Below are 21480 nucleotides of genomic sequence, written 5' to 3' on the forward strand. Positions count from 1 at the left end.
TAAACTTCCTTCTTTATTTTAAAACATCGCGTACCTTAATAATCATACATCAACTCCGGCCACCGGAATTAGCTCCGGCCTATCTATTTTCACCATCTTTTTTTCATCTTAACTTCTCTACCACAACGACGCATCATTTAATGTGGTTCAGGCCATATCTTTCCCTACAATTCAGAAAAATTTTCCGGTCTCTGTTCTATTGCCGAAAACCGATGAACCGATCATAGGTAGGACCAAACCCGATAATCCCTAACTGGTACAACATTCAGTCTTCATAATCTGTACACGTCGGTCCTCGGGTCGGGTCGGTTCGGGTTTTGTCCTTTGCATACCCCTAGTATCATCTTAGGTGGTGTTTGTGACTGCTTATTTGAGTCTCCTTAAATCTTAATAAATTTTCAAAATATTAATAAGTTATACAACTTGTTTGACAAATAAAAGATTTATGGATTTTAACAAGGTAAAATAAGAAGGTTTCGATAAGTTGGAGAAGCGTAACTTATTAACATAGGTAGTGTTTTGTATGTATGGATGAAATATGGAATGAAATGAACCATCACGATAGAATGAAAAATAATTGTGTTTGGTTGACCAATGAAATGAAATCACCCATTACCATGTCAATTTCATTCCACCCTAAAATACCCCAAATTAATTACATCCACCCTCTTGTTTTTTTTTTCCATTTCATCCCTCTTTCACACTATATCACCCCGACCACCCTCCCACCACAACTACCCATTGCCCTATCACTACCACCGCCACCATCCACCCACCACCGCCGGCCACCACCATCACCTGCCTCCGCCGTGTAACAACTCGGATTTTAATTTATTATTTTATTAACCGTTACCTGACCCGTTTTTATGTTCGGGAAATTTTATCAAGAAAATATCACGTTTATCGAGTCATTATTATTATTATTTTAATATTATTGTTTAAATATTTATTTATTTAATTATTTAAAGTACTTTGATTAATATATAATTTTCACCCTAAACAATATTTTAATCCCCTTTCGGTTCCATCTTTATAGTCAAAGGACCAAACTGCAAATCTGATATGTTAATATATTATATTCGAGAAACCCATTTACACAACCCGTGCCCATGATCCAAACCCGCAACCCGTGACCCAATTAGCTACCTTGCACCACCAATTGTCGCCGTAAACTTGGAAATTGAATCATGCTTATTATTCTACATACTATAACGAGTTCACCGACATATTTAATTTGGTATCCAAGATCAAATTGATACGTATTGACTTAATAAAACATATTGCCATAGGCATAGATGGGATTACACGTCTAGAGCTCATTATAACTCAATTGTTTCTGTCTGCACAATCGCCCCCGGATCGCCAACAATCTCTTGATCTCCGTTATGATCCTCGTTCTTGGCGGCCATATCCATTCTATTTTAACCTGCAATTGAACATCATAATAGGTAATTAATTACGTGTTCATGTTCGTCTTGTTGTTTAGATCATTAACCCTATGGTTAATCGGCCAATTCGTTATATCAATTAACGAATTGGCCGATTAGGAATCTAGGGTTCATATAGTTGATTTGGGTTTGATTCCGCCTGTTTATAATTTTTCCGTTCAAGCTTATAATCAACTAACCCCCTAGCCCAGTTGGCTAGGAGGGTACGTGTTAAGACTCTGAGTGGTTGGAGGCGCGGGATCGAGCCACCCCCGGCCCCTTTTCACCATTTTTATTTTTGGAATTTGGTTTAAGTATTAGATTTAACTCCTTAATCAACTAAATAATATTATAAATATCATAAAATTAATAATTAATTTGTATTTAATTATAACCGTCATATTAGCTAGTCGTTTTCCGAATTATTGTTAAAACTATATATATACATATATATATATATATATATGCATGTATGTATGTATATAGCAAGGTTAAAATAAAAAGACAATTTTACCTAAAAAATGTAAGAAGAGATATGGGACCGTTGGATTTAATAAAACACATAGGGTATGATCGTCAACATTAACATTTTTTAATTGTGGAATAAATATATATATTAAGCAACTTTCCATAACTTTTGCTGATAAATCAACTATATTTTTTTTTCTTCTTGATCGTAAATCAAAATTATTTAGAATTTTATCCAATAAATCATTAAAACCAAGTCTCATATTAGCAGTCAGCAGTTTATAACATCTTTACATTCTCTGTTTAACAATTAAGAGAATACATGCTAATATTTTTCATGAAAGATTTTCAACAAGGTTTTTTATAAACATAAGTGAATATCATGAAAAACAAAAATTGTACATGTTCCATGTAATTCTTTGTATTTCCATTTTTTTTAGGGACGCTATCATTTTAGACATGGAGTATTATGTTTTTAATCAACATACATGGTTATATGATATTTAGAACGATTATATATTGTTTTTGTTGTTTGAAAATTTCATGTGTTGTTTAAATAAAAAAAGACCTCTCACATATTATTGAAGTGTTTTAATTAATATGGTTGTTTAAATAAACCCAAATTTGCTTTTCACTTCATTGTTATTATTATTATTATTATTATTATTAAAAATGGAATCATAATCAATATCGTTGGACATGGTTGATCTGTCGGATTTCATGGGAGCGGATTTACCTTGCGGCTTGAATCCGAAATCTTGAGTCAATTGGATTCACCAGATCTGAGTGGGTTTTAAGTAATTGCAAGATCTTGCTGAATGTTTGAAGTGATCGGTGGGTTTAGGGTTGAAGATGACGGCTGTTGATTTCACGGCGTGGCGGTGGTGGTTTAGACTTTGGACTATTTTGGGCCTTGACTCACTGCCTTTGATTTGAGTTTCTATTGTCCGTATCAAAAATAAATATTAATATTTGATTTTTAAACAACCATTATTTGGGGTCAAATCAATGACTAGTAGTGGTGACATCCTCTCCAATCTCCGTAGGGGTGCATACATTTGGGTTCGGATCGAAAAAACCCGGCATAACCGACCCTAATAAACCCGAACCCGAACCGATCCTACAGTTCGGTGTTCTTGTTCTGTCTTGATATCTAATGGCATATTTCAGCGGTGAGACTTCTCTTTGATACTTACATTTTGTCCATGGACCTTCAAACTATCCTCTTTTAGGTTTTAGTAGTAGTGAGGTAAACATTTTATTTTCTAGTGCTAGACATTTCTTTTCTTTTTCTGGTACACATGTTGCTGACTAACACACTCATTTTCCTTTGGTACTTCTAAGTATCATCGGGCAACACATTTTACTAGTGGAAAATTTTAGTATGTGATGCGCCGAAAAATGTACTTATTTCCATGTGTAAGTAGGGCTGTCCAAAATGCTCTCCAATCGCCGCTCGTTCGTCGTTCGCTCGAAAATTGCTCAAAAAATGCTCGATTGATTTCGGCTTGGTTTGGAAGTGAGCCATTCGTCTCGGTTTGGTTTAAAAACATTTCAAGCACGAGCAAAGCCTTGCTCGGTTGGGTTCGATTCATTTTTCTCGAATTATTGTTTATTTATTAGTTTTATATATAAACTTTATGAATATATATATATATATAATATATAAACGAAAACATAAAAATCCTATGTGTCGCGTGTGATCGCTCCCTCATTTTTTGGAGTCACCAGAATTGTTTGATTTTTAAATGGAGGTTTCTCATGCATTTGACCCGAATTCACGGGTATGGGTCTTACCAAACCCAGATATTCCTTAAACGGGTTATAACATCTCATTAAATAAAAAATTATTCTCACCAAATTATTGATGTAAAAATCCTATGAAATAAGATATACTAAAAATTATTAACTTATTTATTTTAAAAAAGATATATATTATTTAAATTAAAAAACCAATTTTATAGTAAAAAAATAAACGAAACTTGGGTCTCATCAAACCATAAGTATATTATTCACTTTCAAAAATATTATTTATAATTTAAAAACCAATTTTATAGTAAAAAAAATAAACGGTTCTTGGGTCTCCAAAACCATATAACTTTTAAACTGAGTTATAAAATCTCATTTATTTGTGAAACAATTTATCATCAAACCATAAGTATATTATTAACTTTCATACAATAAAAAAAATATAAATTCAAAAAATAAATAAATATTAAAACGAACAATATAAAACAACCCCCGTAATATGGGGGATAAAAACTAGTATATATATATAAAAGTATACTATTTTTTTAAAGTTTTTAAAATGTCAATCTTATGTGTTGAATTCAAAGTTCAAATTTAAACTATAGCCGATCGTTTTATATATGTTTTGTTGTTAACTTTGAGTTTTACACATTTTAAAGGTGAAACTTTAGATAATTTAGAGTTGAAAGTCTTGAATTAATGATATTTTGAAGTTTTAGAAATTTGAAATTGGAAACTTTGTACGAAACCAAGCCGAACCAAGCCGCTCGGTTTCAAACCGAACCAAGTTCAAGCATTAAGATATCGTTCGTTTCTTTAATTTCAATCCGCTCGGTTCGGCTCGCTTTCAAACCAAACCAAGTATGAGCATGTTCGCGTTCGGTTCGGTTCGGTTCGTGAACAGCCCTATGTGTAAGACATTAATTTTGTGGGTCGCTGTACTGTACATTATGATGTATTCAAGGATGCTATTTAACCTTATAGTTAGAATTTTGAAGGAATAAATGCATCTTAGGAGTTATTTTGAATATTTCATAGAAAATAGATTAGTCCTAGGAAAAAATGAAACTATAATAACTCTAGTGATGATATTTATTTAAATGAGTTCTTGATTATCATAAGAGACATTATGTTTGACTAATGTTTTCATAACCGGACCGGACACCGAACCGGAAGGCTTACCGGGTCACCGGTTCAACCGGTCGGAGCGGCCGAACAAATGTAGTCAAAAATGACATATCAAGCTTAAAAAAATGATTTAAAAAAAAAATTCTTTAGAAAACCGGTTCAACCGGTCCGATTTTCCCGTCCAACCGGCCGAACCGGTTCGGACCGGCCGGTTCCCTGACAGCCGAGCGAACTATGTGAACCGGACCGGTCGGTTGACCAAATCCCGGTCGAACCGGTTCGACCGGCCGATCCGATCCGGTTTCAACAACATTGTGTTTGACTCATCCAACTTGTCGTGTTCTTGTTTTCTCCTGTAGCACGTTATCAGAATACAACGGCAAGATTGTCATATGAGGTTTTGAGGCATGATCATAAGCCAATAAGAGCGAAATTTATGGAAACTCTTTAGCAAAGCATCTTAGGTTTTGTAGATTAGAGTGGATGGTTTAGATGGGATATTAATAGAAGGAAGTTATAGTGAGCAATGTTACGAGATATTAAAGTAAAAGACCACTAAAATTTATAATCATCAGATTAATGACAAGATCATTATTGTAGGGATCATTATATTTTACTTTACTGAAGATGTGATATGTCCATTATTAACATCAAATTAATAGACTATATTAAAATTATACTTAAACAAAAAATAAATCACCTGTGGGCATAATTAAAATTTATTTAAGTATATGTGCAAAACAATTGTAACAGTTTTTTTGCTATATAAATCACATTTGTGCAAAACTTTTATGCAGAAGTGAGACAATTATTTTAATTATGCAAATGTTAGTTTTGCTATATATAAATGTAGCACATCACCTTTGGGCAAAAGTGAGACATTTAGAATATGGTTTTTAACGGGTTTGTTGATTTAAACATACATGTCAAAATCAGGCAATGGAAATATTGAAGTCGCTAATCTTGATGAAACTGGTCGAGATAAGCTAGTTTGAGAAGGTTAAACTTAGTTGGAAGTTTGATTTAACTGTGAGGTTTATATGTTTAAGTCATTGGTATAATGGCTTAATTAGTTGTTGAGTCATAGTAGGTTAGGATAGGTCAAGTTTACATACCGAGTTATGTTTATTTGTTAAGATGTGGAGTCTTGTGAGTGAGTTTGATTCATATAAGAAAAGAGTCATATAGCATTTACCACAAAACCTTATTGTGTGCCTACTATTTATTGATTTGCTTATTCGTGTGTGTAATCTTGGCCAATAGATGTATGCATATGAAAGCCTAAAAGATATTCTTATATATTATTACAAGTATATTGATCATGGATCAATATATTTATTTCTATGCATGACGCAAAAATACACACATATATAAAATAAGTTAATAGATATATAATACTACTGCTTATTTATTTAACAACTTGCGAGTTGAACAGAAGCTTTAATGTCGCGAAGGGAATCTTCAAGATCGTCGCAAAGCTTGTGAGGGTCTGGTATGGTTTCTTCATCAGCTGATATGATAAATATCACTTTGTCCATGTAACTAACCACATGAATCATGAGTGCCTTAAATGAATTACGAACGTTGGTTAGAAATTAAATTGGAGTTCTCCATACTAGATACATATAATTGTTAATAATACGATGAAACTTACATTTGGTTGGCCATAACAACTCGGAGCAATGTATGCAACTTTATGTCCAAATAAAGTGATTTCTTCTTGTGGTCCGGGGACATTAGAGAACCATAGTGTTGTGTTGTAGAAAACTTTATGATTCAATTTCCCTGCAGCCTGTTTTTTATGGTTTGTTGTTTTAACCAAAAGTTAGTATATCTACTATATTGAACCAATTGAAATTATTGCTCTTTAAAAAGTATAATTTTTCTTTTTAATGTAGATTCCATTAATCTAAATAGCTTGAAAAGTGTTTACATGTATGGGATTAGCATATAAAGTTAATAAAAGTAATAAAAGTGTAAAGTGAAAAATTATATTCATTGTAAAAATTCCTCAGATGTTTAGATACATATTTCGTTTTAGGATTTCTAATAGATTAAAAATATTAGTGCGCAGTTGATCTTTTTCTTTTTTTCTTTTTTTTTCCAAATCCAGGTCGTCTCAACCACTTATCCCATCTATTAGACATTCAATTAAGGATCAAACAAAACTTCAAAAGTATGCATTTGATCAAAGTTCATAGGAAATTTTTAAGTACCTTTATGCCAAACAACATTATGAATAACTTAGTAAAGAAGTAAGTGAACAAAGGCTCCAAAGAAGCCTTCTTGTGTTCTACTATGGCCTTTGCATCTCGAACATAATCTAAAGGATTTTTTTTGAATCGGATGTCGAATGGAAGTAATGAATAACCTATCTTGTTTCCCCATGTCCCAACAGCATCTGTATCAGTGAAATCCTAGAAACATAGAAATAAGTTATCAGAATTTGTACAAAGATTGAGTTGTGCAAGTTATTAGAAATAAACTAGTATGCTTGCACGACTGCGTACTCACATCGATCCTAGTAGTGGCTCGAAGGTTGAAGAAAAAGGTAGCACGAAAGCGCATGTTATCCGGAATATCATCCCTTTGATTATCTATTTCATCTGTGATATCATGGTTAAAAAATTAGATGATTCTTGAAGCTAAGAGCTACACATATTTCAAAGATGTTTTGAGGTTTCATATACAAAAACATACTATATCTCCCACGTAGGTAGCGATAAAATCCAGCTTGTGTGACTCCAAGTACTACATCGTTCAACGTCTACAAAAAGATATATATACCAAAATATGTGAAAGAAAAACAATCTACCCAGTCAGGGACGACACAATAAAACTTTTTGACCAGATTTATAACTAATAACGGTGTGTGTCTATATATACACACACACAAAGTTAGAAAGTTCAGATATTGAAGAGGTTCAATTAAACAATCTGGATTGAATGCAGATCAACCCTATCAATATATAAAGTGTGACCCCGTCACTATTTACTATTTTTCTGCAAATAGTCAAGTCACGGTTACCATTAATTTGTTATTATAAATAAAGTAGTATTTTATTTCATTCAACTCATTTTCAAGTTTCAACATTTAATACACACTATTAAAAAACAACAAGTACTTCTTTCTAAAATTGGTTTATCTTTTTGTTTATTATATATCAAGTATAGAATAAAAATACTTACCACGTTCATAGCTCTTTTTACGAACTTAATGTCATCAAGGCTTACACTTCTAACCACAAATCGCCTAGCCCTATGCTCCACGCCTTTTGAACCTTTCATCGGTGTTTTTGTGTCTTGTAGGAACATTGCAGTCAACACAAACATCAAAAGAGCAACAAAAGAGTTCCAAAGAACCATAAGTCTTGACCAAAGGCTGGCTACTTTAGCCACACCTGACTTGTTGTTCCCTGGAAGGGTCGGTAGAGCCTCTGGGTCTGAAACTTTACGTGTACAAGCAAGTAGGAGATTCATCAAAGACATGCCATCACCAAGAGAATGATGAAAACGGAAGACGCATGTGCCTTCGGTTTCTGACGTCTTAATATCGAGGATATGGAGATCCCACAAGGGTTTTGTGTTTTCAATATGTGATTTGCTAAGGTTGGAGATGTAATCTTCAATGAACTTTTCGGGTGATTCCATGTTTGGATTAAGTTCCGGTATAATCACATGGTCATCTATGTTTACATGTGTTGGAATCCATTTCATGCACCCACTGTCTTTGTCCATCACCTATATTTTGAAACATAAGAATTAAAACGGATAATATATGACGAAAAGATGATCATAGCATGCATAACATGCACAAATAATGTACTTCACCTGCAAGCTTGAAAAGCGGCGATTTTTTAAGAAAGTATGAACCAAATTTTCTTTGAAAACATCGGGACGAATTTTTGTTTTTGTGCCCATAATGCCAATGATATAGACATTAGACCCAGGCTCATGAAACAACTGAGCCATAGGACTTAATGGTTGGTCATGGTCCTCTCCTTTCTTAAAACCCTCAAATGTTTCTCTGTTTTTGGTGGTTTTAATACTTCTAAGAGTGTTCAAATTTGGAATGCTATCCATGATCTTTTCTGTGGTAGAATACTAAACTTGTGTATTTTGGTACCAAATAAGCCCCTTTAAATAGATGGACGGGGCTGCAATGTTTCTTGTAAGCCCGAAAATTGGTGGTGATAATTCGCCCACATGGATGTTCTTTGATAGCGACAACAAGCATTTCCTAAGTTGCTAAAACAAGTGTTCAGTTTATTTTTTTCAATCTGTATTAAAAAATGAGAATCGTGGTAAAAAAAAACATACCTACTCATTTTTTAAATCTCCTGGTTTTCACTTACATGGGTAACTTTCAAATTTCTTAAAGTTAAACAGAAAGCACCAACCTAAAATACATCGTTGTATCAAAGCAATACCCACATATTTGAAAACTCGTATTTTAATTTTCAATAACCGTTACATTAGTATAAATATGCCATTTGCGAAGTCATATAAGTTAACAACACACTCGACCCTCGATGTCACGTGATTAAAAAAACTAAGGTAGTGTTTTGTATACGAGAATGAGAGACGCAATGAAATGGACCGTTATAAAGGAATGATAAATGAGATGTTTGGTTTGTCAATAAAATAAAATTACTTGTTACTATGTTCATTCAGTTACCCATAAAACACCTCAAATTCATTTTATCTACTTAATGCTATTGTTTTGTTGTTTTTCCTTTCTTTTTTTGTTTTTTGTTTTTTACATTCAATTACCTCTTTCAACTACATCATCATCAACACCACCACCATTATCACCGCCGCACCCACTACCACTATTATTGCCCGCTACCTCCACGGTTACCGTCGCCACCCACCCACACCATCACTACCCACCACCACCACTGCTGCCGTCGCCACCAACCACTATTACCGCCAGCCGTATCATTAATTCAATATTATCATATCCTTTATACTCATCTTGTGAGTATAAATACGGCTAAGTGAAGCCTTAGCCTACAAGCCGAGTTGGAGCCGGCTAAAAAGGAATATTTAGAGCCGGCTAAGTAAATAGACACATATCTCGAAGTCGGCTAAGAGTCAAGGATGCCGGCTAAATTACCATAGATGTAGGCTAACTTTAGCCGCCATTGGCACGTGTCGAACTCTTATTGGCTAAAGGTGGGTCCCGTTTACTTTTCATAAAATTGCGTGCCTATAAAGTGGCGGCTAAGGCTTAGCCGGTTTCGCTAACGTGTCAATTGTTTATTGGTAAAAAAATCAATGATTGGAGAGACGTATGCTAAAATAGGTATGTCTATTTTGAAGAATATTTAGTCAAAGATGTTTGTTTTGGTATTTTTTTTATTAATTTTTTCTTATTCTTCAAGCTTGAAATTTGAAATTAGGTGTGTTTTGTGAATATTGTGTTAAAAATATATATGTTTGTGTAAATTTGAGTTTAGATTTGATTAAGCTAGATGATTTTGTTTATTTAAACTTTAGGGAAACTTGAAATTTTAGTTTGTTAAATTGTTGGCCTATTAATTATTATTGTTTATGTTGAAATTTAAGTTTTAGGGTAGATGAATGTTTTTTTTTGTCTTTGCTAAGAGTTGAAAAGGGTTCTTTACAAAAGTTGTTACGAAAACATGTAATGGATCATTTTCAAAACATAATAACTCATAGAGAACAACTACAATGTATTTGTTTTGTTAATGATGTTTTTATTTTTATTATGTTTTTTAATGACATGATTTTGTTATGGCATTGTCATCATGTGATTTGATAAGACCCGATTCAAAAGTTCTTAATATCATGTTGTTATAATTCAATCACCTATAAATACCAATTTTATGGGAAAAAAATTCTAAATCCATCATTGTACGTGCTTTTGATACCCTCTGTATTGAGCGTTATAACGCCTTATGACGTTGGACACATCGTCCCTCGGGGCGTTATAGGAGGTTTGTTTTTAGCTTAGGGGGTTTTGTACATACCCCCCTGCCCCAAAATAATAATAATAATAAATAAATCCGGCTTCTGTAACAACTTGAGTTTTTCGATAATAAACAAATGTCTAATTACCCGACCCGTTTTTCATTTTCGGAAAATTTAAATCAATATTAAAATATAATTTTGTTTATTATAACTATTAAAATAAACTTTGATATATATATATATATATATATATGTATTTATAACCCTAAACTATACTTTAGCCCATTGTTGTATCCACATTCAAAGTTTAGGGATCATTTTTACAAAATCTGATTATATTATAATATATCCCTTTTAACCAAACCCAAACCCATAATCAGGATCCAAAGCCGTAACCCGTATATCCGTTTATGTTACCTTGCACTCTAATCTTTGTTTAAAATCAAATTATATTCGTGCATATCTTTTATACCTATCTCACCGTCAATATACCTCAACTAATTGAGGAAATCGTATCTCAATATGTAAATAATTCCTAAATTTTCTAAACCATCATAGTTATAATAGGGTTTGAATATATAAACTTGATAATAATCTAATTAATCTCTACTTCACCATTCATTTAACCCCGAGATCAAAACCCCTATACTTAATTTTTCTATAACAGCCGCTACATACCCGTTCATGATCTTGGTTAGGCCGTCGGGTCTAGTCATCAATACACCATCGATCCAGCAACGAGCGAGGTAATTAATTATATGGTATTGATCGTCGATTGATCCTCATCATTAACCCTAACATTAATTGAATCAACAATTAACGGATTTCGCGATTAAGAATTTTAGGGTTTTGTTCAAACTAATTATTCTTTATGTCTGCATATTCCGTTTATGGGTTGTTATCATCAGACCAGCTAGTTCAGTTGGCTCTGTGGTTTGTGTTAAGGTTAGGTGTGGCTGGGGGCGCGGGTTCGAGTGAATCCCAACCAGAATTTTTAGTATTTTTTTTATAATAGTTCATGTTAACCAATTTTTGATTATTTAAATTATAATACTAATATTATAAATGTTATAAAATCACAATTAATTTATATTTTGTTAAAACCGACACATTAACTAGTCATTTTCCGAATCATGATTAAAAACTATATATGTATATGTATGTTCATTAAAATTTGTTAAATGTTTTAATATTTAAAAAGAATTTTAATTTAAAATATATATTTAAAATTTATCTCGTTTATTCACGTATTAAAATATAGTTTACGTATTTATTAAAAGATCATATTTAGTATAAGTATTATTATTTATTACTACTATCTATAATTCACATTATATATTTTTAAAAGCTACCTTTAATAAGAATATATAGAAACATTAAATGTATTTTTAGTTTAAAATAATTTATCCAAAGTTTTAAAAATATTTTTATGTAATCTTGTATAATTAAAATAATATTAGTTATAATAAACCGTTGTTGAATAAAAGTAATAATAAATCTATTAATATTTAACTTTCGTAAGAGTATACCCGATCATCAAATCCCGAATCTCTATCTAGTGTTAGCTTCGTTGTTTCTATCTATATATATTTCCTCAATTATTGTAAATAGGATTCTTGTCGGTAAATCCCAAAAAACTTGACTTACCGCTTCCTTACCTATTCATTATATATTGCTTAATCTCTAAGGTTAGTAATCACTCCCCTTTTTACTTATTTTAAATCTTTTGGGGACATATGCGTATGTTATCTATTTACGTATTATCTAATACTCAACTTGCAGCTGTTTGTCTTTTTTGTTTAACGATTTATACCTAACATTTTATATGCTTACTTGCTTTGCTTGAATACATGTCGAAGAGGTCCAACATATTCTCAGTCTAGTATGATAATACGCCCGTCCAGTTCATTTAACATCGTGCTTACCGACAACATTATATACTTTCTCATTGGTTAAATTGCTTATCTCACTTGACACAATTTGAATTTTTCTTTATCTATTATATATTTTATTTTATCTCACTTAACTGGTGTTTTACTCACTCAACATGTGTTGTTGACAAACCTTTCTATTTTATACGCATATGCAGGTTATCGTATAAATTTAATGCAGTTTGGTGAAGACTTAGTGAAGAATTTAGTTAAAAGAATATTTTAATCAATATCATTAGAAATATAAAGATTGTATTGTTGTATTTTTGGATTATGTACCTGTTTGTATTTAATTTATTTGAAAACTTAATTTAATTAATAGATATTATCATTTAAAATTTTTTCATGATAGTACCTTGAGAGTTGTGAGTAATCAGCTCACGCCCCGGCATTTCCGCCATAGGTTGGGGTGTGACAGATTGACATCAGTGCCGAAGGTTTAAGATAGGTCGTTATTGGTGCATTAGTAACATGCTTAGGAACCCCATACATGCTTATTTGTTTACCTGATGTGTTCTATTTGATTGTTTACAGCTTACGTAATTACTTGTTAGATTAACTACTTATATAACTGTTTAAATGATGATTATTCTTATTATTATATTGTTATGCACACACACACAACTCCGAGACTATGCCTCAACGTTCAAAGAAAATTTTTCGTAAGTATTTTAAATTAAAGTAGATTTCCTTTTTGTTATTGGGAAATTCCTTAAGAATTCCCAACTTTTGTTTTTCTTACTAATTCATCTTAAAGCTAGGTAGCATGACAGGTTCCTCTCGGCCAAAGAGGAACACAACTATCATGCGACCGACACCTTAGGTTAATTTTAAACCGAATTCACGGTGGTTCGTGGCTAAATTCGGTAATTTCCGATTACTTGTGTTTTGTTATTTAATTGGTTAGCTGGGTGAAAAATCCATGGTATCCATGGGCACTCATGCTATTCATTCCTCATCTTGTTTTAAATGTTATTTTGTTGGAGTTTATCATACTTGGTGGTTCAAGGGATGCTCCAACTACTCATATTTTTCTCTCGTTATTCGTTATTTAGTTTGGTCGGTTAAAACGCCATGTAACGCTCATGGGCCGACAAACTCTATTGTATTGCTAATTCTCTAATTAGTTTGGACAATCAAAATTCCATGTAACGCTCATGGGCTGTCCAAATCAGTTGCTTTTATTCGTTAGTTCGTTGGGCCATTCAAATTGTCATGGAAAGCTCAAGGGATGCCAACATCCACGAATATATTTCGTTAATTTATTGTAAAGTTAACTTAATCAAATAAAAATCTAAATTTTAAACTGACTTATCTCCTCGTGTAGTCATTACACATTAATCATATTGACTACATCATCTAATAACTATTTACGCAATGTAACCCCTCATCTTATAATCTTTTACTTTTAACCATTATGACTCAAATCCCCTTACTTCTTAAGGCAACGCTACTATAAGTTATCTGCATAATTAAACATTTTGTTAATCTAATGTTTTCCTCAAATCATCCTTCATCTTATAAATATTTATTTTTGGTCCTCGTAAAATGTCTCATCTACGAAATCACAGTCGTCCTCGACATCAATCGTCTAGTTCTCGTGATCACCGTATTGTCGCACGTATCGCCTATGAGATAGTTGCTGCGATCCCTAGGATAGTGACCCAAATTCAAAACATCAATGCAATCGATCCAACCTTTTCCACTAACCTTTCTGCTGGTAACTTCGAACCATCTACATCTGCTCATCCTCAACACAAAAAACGTAAGAACCTTGCTGCAACCAATCCTAACCAACCGCAAGCCTCCTTAAATAAGAAACCTTACCACGACCCTTTCCCGTTATGCTTCATTTGTAACCATCATCATCATCCAGTTAAATCCCTATGCCATCGTTGCACCCAATGTAACCGTTATGGTCATTTTGCTAATGCTTGTTGTGCCCCGACTAAAGCACAAGCTGTCCCAAAACAACCTACCCCTCATGCTCAACCTGATGCCCCTACTATCCGTGCTTGCTACCATTTAGGAGACCCTAATCCTCTTCGCGATATGTGCCCTTAGATTTTCCAAACTAATCAAGTTCAAACTATAATTACGCCCTACTACACTTCCCAGCAAGTCCAAACCTATCGACCTTGGCCTTCAAGCTCCTCTCGTCAAGCAAGATCATTCAAACGTAACCCTAACTTATCAGATTTCGCACCCGTAAGCTCAAGTTTACCAAACCTACTCAAATCAAACCACCCTCTTGCAAATCATTCATGCTCAAGTTATTCAAGCAATGCCGAATCAACCTACCTCGAATGCTCAAGCCCTTATGGATCAAATCGCTCAAGATGCTCAAGATTCAAGGTTCCAAGTCATGCGCGACTGAAGATTCAAGCTACTGGAAGACTTTGCCGCTCGTAGTATTCTATCTTATTTAATCAGATTTCTGTTTTGTATCGACTCTTTAATAAAGTTTGGATTAACGTTTTTATGAATTATTAAATTAAGATTTCCTATTGTTATGTCTCTCGAGTAGAGCTTAAAATTTTCGTAGGGTTGTTTTATAAAATTTCCCATTTTAAATAATTAAACTATAAACTTTTGTCTATTTAAAGACGTCTCACTTAAAACTCCTTTCCCTAAAGGATTTATATTCTTAAAATTATATTTTCAAACGTTTTGTAAATCCACACGAGGGGACGATTAATGTGGACCATCCGACGATGAAAACAATTATGGTCCGGAACATAATTATCGAAGTTCTCGCATGGAAATCATGATGCGTAAGATTGTGTGTCATAATATAGAATCTAAGGTAGTTGGGATAACGATACAAATGTAAAGATGAAAAGGACATGGTGGATACGCCGCTGGTACATCCTATGTATAAGTGCCCTTATCGGATTATCATTTGGAGCGTTGTTTTGACTATTCAAGGTTCTATGCTATGATAAATTTTCAAAAGTTATATTTGAGATTTTCTTTTCCTAAAAAATTTATTGGTGTTGTTATAGTATACTTTAATTTCGGGACGAAATTTCCTAAACTAGGAGAGACTGTAACAACTTGGGTTTTTTGATAATAAACAAATGCCTAATTACCCGACTCGCTTTTCGTTTTTGGAAAATTTAAATCAATATTAAATTATTATTTTGTTTATTTTAGCTATTAAAATAAACTTTGATGTATATGTATTTATAACCCTAAACTATAACTTTAGCCCATTGTTGTATCCACATTCAAAGTTTAGGGATCATTTTTACAAAATCTGATTATATTATAATATATCCCTTTTAACCAAACCCAAACCCATAATCAGGATCCAAACCCGTAACCCGTATACCCGTTTATATTACCTTGCACCATAATCTTCGTTTAAAATGAAATTAGATTCGTGCATATCTTTTATACCTATCTCACCGTCAATATACCTCAACTCATTGAGGAAATCGTATCTCAATATGTAAATAATTCCTAAATTTTCTAAACCATCATAGTTATAATAGGGTTTGATTATATAAACTTGATAATAATCTAATTAATCTCTACTTCACCATTCATTTAACCTCGCGATCAAAACCCCTATACTTAATTTCTCTATAACAGCCGCTACATACCCGTTCTTGATCTTGGTTAGGCCGATGGGTCTAGTCGTCAATACACCATCGTTCTAGCAACAAGCGAGGTAATTAGTTATGTGGTACTGATCATCGTTTGATCCTCATCGTTAACCCTAACATTAATTGAATCAACTATTAACGGATTACGCGATTAAGATTATTGGGTTTTGTTCAAACTAATTATTCTTGTTGTCTGCATATATATTTCCGTTTCTGGGTTGTTATTATCAGACCAGCTAGTTCAGTTGGCTCTTTGGTTTGTGTTAAGGTTTTGTGTGGCTGGGGGCGTGGGTTCGAGCCGCCCCAACCAGATTTTGTAGTATTTCTTGATAATAATTCATGTTAACCAATTTTTGATTATTTAAACTATAATACTAATATTATAAATGTTATAAAATCACAATTAATTTATATATTGTTAAAACCGACACTCTAACTAGTCATTTTCCGAATCATGATTAAAAACTATATATGTATATGTATATGTATATGTATGTTCCTTAAAATTTGTTGAAGGTTTTAATATTTAAAAAGAATTTTAATTTAAAATATATATTTAAAATTTATCTCGTTTATTCACGTATTAAAATATAGTTTACGTATTTATTAAAAGATCATATTTAGTATAAGTATTATTATTTATTATTACATACTATCTATAATTTACAATATTTATTTTAAAAGCTATCTTTAATAAAAATATATAGAAACATTAAATGCATTTTTAGTTTAAAATAATTTATTCAAAGTTTTATAAAAAATTTTATGTAATCTTGTATAATTAAAATAATATTATTTATGATAAACCATTGTTGAATAAAAGTAATACAAAATTAATAATAAATCTATTAATATTTAACTTTGGTAAGAGTATACCCGATCATCAAATCCCGAATCTCTATCTAGTGTTAGCTTCGTTATTTTTATCCATATTTATTTCCTCAATTATTGTAAATTGGATTATTGTCGGTAAATCCCGAAGAACTTGACTTACCGCTTCCTTACCTATTAATTATATCTTGCTAATCGCTAAGATGAGTAATCACTCCCCTTTTTACTTATTTTAAATCTTTTGGGAACATATGTGTACATTATCTATTTACCTATTATCTAATACTCAACTTGTAGCTGTTTGTCTTGTGTGTTTGACGATTTATACCTAGCGTTTTATATGCTTACTTGCTTTGCTTGAATACATGTTAGAGAGGTCCAACATATTCTCAGTCTAATATGATCATACGTCCGTCGTGTTAGCCATCGTTCAGTTCATCTAACATCGTGCTTACCAACAACATTATATACTTGCTCATTGGTTAAATTGCTTATCTCACTTGACACAGTTTACATTATTATATATTATATTATATCTCACTTAAATGGTGTTTACTCACTCAACATATGTTGTTGACAAACATTTATATTTTATACGCATATGCAGGCTATCGTATAAATTTAATGTAGGTTGGTGAATACTTAGTGAAGAATTTAGTTAGAAGAATATTTTAATCAAGATCATTATAAATATAAAGTTTGTATTGTTGCATTTATGGTTTATGTACTTGTTTGTATTTGATTTATTTGAAAATTTAATTTAATTAATAGATATTGCCATTTAAATATTGCATGATAGTATCTTGAGAGTTGTGAGCAATTAGCTCACCCCCGACATTTCCGCCGTTGGTTGGGGTGTGAAAGCTCTAACCAATCATCTTTTCCCCCCACATTTATATCTTATATTTATATTGAAAAATAGAAAAAGTAAACAAATAATAATTATGTAATAATTGACAGATTACTGGTTATAATTGTGGCTGTTGTTGATTGAAAATGGTTATTGGGCTTTATACCACTATGCCATTTTTTGACATAACATCCCCTTATTGATGTGGCTGGCACGTGTCATATAACGCCCCATAAGGGGGTTATGATTATACACATGGTTTGAAGAGATAACCCTTATTCAGTTTGTAATTTCTACGCTTTAGCCCGGTCCATGAGGATGACTACCCAGTATGGCTCAATACAAGTAAGCCTAAGTGAAGCCAACCGATTAAGGTTAAAGCTCCACTCATATTCCACAAATAGAGAGGTCTCCCACCTCTACTAAGAGGACCCCTCATTCTCTTCAAGACTTATATTAACACTCTCTCTCTTTCCTTCAAACTTAAGATTCTTCTTGTATACACATTATATTTACGCACACGGAGAAAATGATGATGGCTATGACGAAGACGGATCTGAGCTGAAGGATCCCCCCCTCCCTCGACAATGAGACCTGAGTGTATCCCAAACACAAGGTGAATTGGTCTCCCCATGGTCTAAGGAGAATAGTAAGACATTGTGGGCCATAGTCATTAATATTGATGAAGAATGAGACTATGATTTGTTTCTCTCTATATTCTTTGCATCAGAACATACGTGGCCCTTGTTTAATTATTATATTATTAATATTAATGGTTTCCTATTTATGTGGATGCAAAATTTGCTTGAGAAATTATCAAAAACACTCACTCTTTACTATTCAAAACTATTGTTACAACTGATCAATCAATTAATTCATAAATATGTTATAACGAATGTAACACCATCGTGTTACGGTGGAGGTGTAAAAACTAAAATGATTTATTTAATTCAAGTGTTAACACCCACACTTGTAACTTTTCTGAATCATTAAGAAACCCGAACAAAAAGTAGACGTAAAAACGTTAAACCACGCAAGCCTGTTGTCGCGTGTTAACATGCAAAAATTAAACCAAAACGTAAACGATAGAAAAGAATAACTAAGTTGACCGATTTAGGATCCACACGTTGTGACCGAGGTGTTAAACGGGAAAATAATAAACGTAAAAACGTTGAACTACACACACACATACACACCTTGCAGCGTGCCAACTTGAAAAGTTAGACTGAAATGTTAAATAAAAAATTTATAAAAGATGTGTATAGGAGATCAAAGTTAAAAGTGAAAAAATGTTATGATTAAAAATGAAAAATTCTTTGTGATAATTTGTAAAACATGAAAAGTATAGGGGTAGAAGGTTAAAAATAATTAGGATGATACACATTAGAATGCACGACATACAAACAATAGTAAATAGAATCTTCATAATTGTATATATACAAATAAATTATAATATATTTCTTAATTTAATTATAAAAATTAATTATCATATTAAGTTTATATAAATTACAAAATAAAATACTTTTAAAAGAATAAGACCATGTAGAATTTTATTTTTCTACTTTTTTTTTCTGATTTCTTAAAATTATTTAAAATACTGCTTAATGTTATAATATTAGCTCTAATTATAACAAGATTATTGAAATGATAATTGATCTTTATTATATCTAAGAGACAAGAGAGTGAAGAAATATATGTGAATTGTTAATTCTACCGGGGGGTAGTTCACTTCGTTACAAATACATTCTATTTATAAGGCAAAAACTACTGTGCAAAAAGTAAATTACCGACAATCTAAACTATTGATGAACATTTCAATAGTTTGACAATTGCGAATAAAACGTGTGAATAAAGATGTTTGACAATTGTGTCATCCACCATTCACCAATAATTCATGTTCGTGTGAATAAAGGTGTTTGACAATTGTGTCATCCACCATTCACCAATAATTCATAACACTCCCCCTTGGATGACACCATTTCAAAACGTCGGGGTCTTGAAGAACTGCCTCATTAAAAACCTTGCTAAAGGAAAACCCAATGGGAAAAAACTTTAGCTAAGGGAAAAAGAGTGCAGTATATAGCTCCCCCTCAAACTACAGGTCGTTACATTATTCGTACATGGCGCATGCCAATATCATGAACATGTTTCCTGAATGTTGCTGTGGGAAGTGCTTTTGTGAAAAGATCAGCTGAGTTGTTGCTGGACTGGACATATATCATTTCAACCTGATTGTCTTTAATAAGGTCTCGAGTATACTCAAAGTATCTTGGTGGTATATGCTTTGTTCTGTCACTTTTGATATATCCTTCCTTCATTTGCGAGACACAAGCTGCATTATCTTCATAGATAGGAGTTGGAATTCGATCTTTCTCTAGTCCACAAGAAATCAATATGTGTCGTGACATAGATCATAACCATACACATTCTCTTGAAGCTTCATGCAATGCAATGACTTCAGCATGATTTGAAGATGTTGCAATGAGTGTTTGTTTCTGAGAACGCCATGAAATCGCAGTTCCTCCATTCTTAAATACGTATCCAGTTTGAGATTTTGCTTTATGGGGGTCAGATAAATAACCTGCATCTGCATAACCAACTAACCCTTCTTTTGAATCGTTAGGATAAAATAAACATAAATCAACAGTTCCTTTTAAATACCGAAAAATATGTTTAATGCCATTCCAATGTCTTTTAGTAGGGGATGAACTAAATCTTGCCAATAAATTAACTGCAAAAGAAATGTCAGGTCTTGTACAGTTAGTAAGATACATAAGGGCTCCAATTGCACTGAGGTATGGTACTTCGGGACCAAGAATCTCTTCATTATCTTCGCAAGGACGAAATGGATCATTGTCAACATTGAGTGATCTAACAACCATCGGTGTGCTTAAAGGATTTGCTTTGTCCATATTGAAACGTTTTAAGAGTTTCTCAGTATAAGTTGACTGATGCACAAGTATCCCATTATGCATATGCTCAATTTGTAAACCAAGACAATATTTGGTTTTTCCAAGATCTTTCATTTCGAATTCTTTCTTTAAAAGAGCAATTGCTTCATTAATTTCTTTTTGTGTCCCAATTAAATTTAGATCGTCAACATACACAGCTATGATCACATATCCTGATGTTGTCTTCTTGATGAAGACACATGGACAAATAAGATTATTTGTGTATCCTTTGCTTATCAAATAATCACTCAAACGATTGTACCACATCCTTCCAGATTGTTTCAGTCCATACAAGGATCTTTGTAATTTGATGGAATACATTTCCTTAGGCTTTGAGCTTATTGCATCGGGGAGTTTAAATCCTTCGGGAATTTTCATATAGATGTCACTATCTAGTGATCCATACAAGTAAGCTGTGACAACATCCATAAGACGCATCTCTAAATTTTTAGAGACTGCTAAGCTGATTAAATATCTAAACGTAATAGCATCCATGACAGGAGAATACGTTTCTTCATAGTCAATTCCTGGCCTCTGAGAAAAACCTTGAGCTACAAGTCTTGCTTTATATCTTGTAACTTCATTTTTCTCATTTCG

At 32.6% G+C, this 21480-nt stretch overlaps 1 protein-coding gene across 1 annotated transcript; it reads right to left on the reverse strand.

Annotated features, from left to right (window-relative positions):
• Positions 1-6061: 6061 nt before the first annotated feature.
• LOC143568924 (wax ester synthase/diacylglycerol acyltransferase 11-like) lies at positions 6062-8866 on the reverse strand. The gene is made up of 7 exons (XM_077054956.1): positions 8604-8866; positions 7962-8513; positions 7473-7539; positions 7287-7378; positions 6989-7189; positions 6427-6564; positions 6062-6337 (listed from the first exon to the last, which is right to left on the reverse strand). Exons 1-7 carry the CDS (start codon positions 8853-8855, stop codon positions 6185-6187), a joined length of 1455 nt encoding a protein of 484 aa, XP_076911071.1. The 5' UTR covers positions 8856-8866; the 3' UTR covers positions 6062-6184.
• Between the last annotated feature and the right edge of the window lie 12614 nt (positions 8867-21480).

Source organism: Bidens hawaiensis, unplaced genomic scaffold (genome assembly GCF_021521415.1).
Source record: "Bidens hawaiensis isolate Kalapana, Puna unplaced genomic scaffold, B.hawaiensis_p1.1 tig00024253_1, whole genome shotgun sequence".
NCBI classification, from domain to species: domain Eukaryota; kingdom Viridiplantae; phylum Streptophyta; class Magnoliopsida; order Asterales; family Asteraceae; genus Bidens; species Bidens hawaiensis.

Excerpts from the sequence above, each read along its gene's own strand:
- LOC143568924 (XM_077054956.1), bottom strand. The coding sequence starts at position 8,855 with ATGGATAGCATTCCAAATTTGAACACTCTTAGAAGTATTAAAACCACC. Across the intron at positions 7,540-7,961 it reads TAAAAAGAGCTATGAACGTG|ACGTTGAACGATGTAGTACT; the intron begins GTAAGTATTTTT and ends ATCTTTTTGTAG. Across the intron at positions 6,565-6,988 it reads TAATGTTGTTTGGCATAAAG|GCTGCAGGGAAATTGAATCA; the intron begins GTACTTAAAAAT and ends CATAAAAAACAG.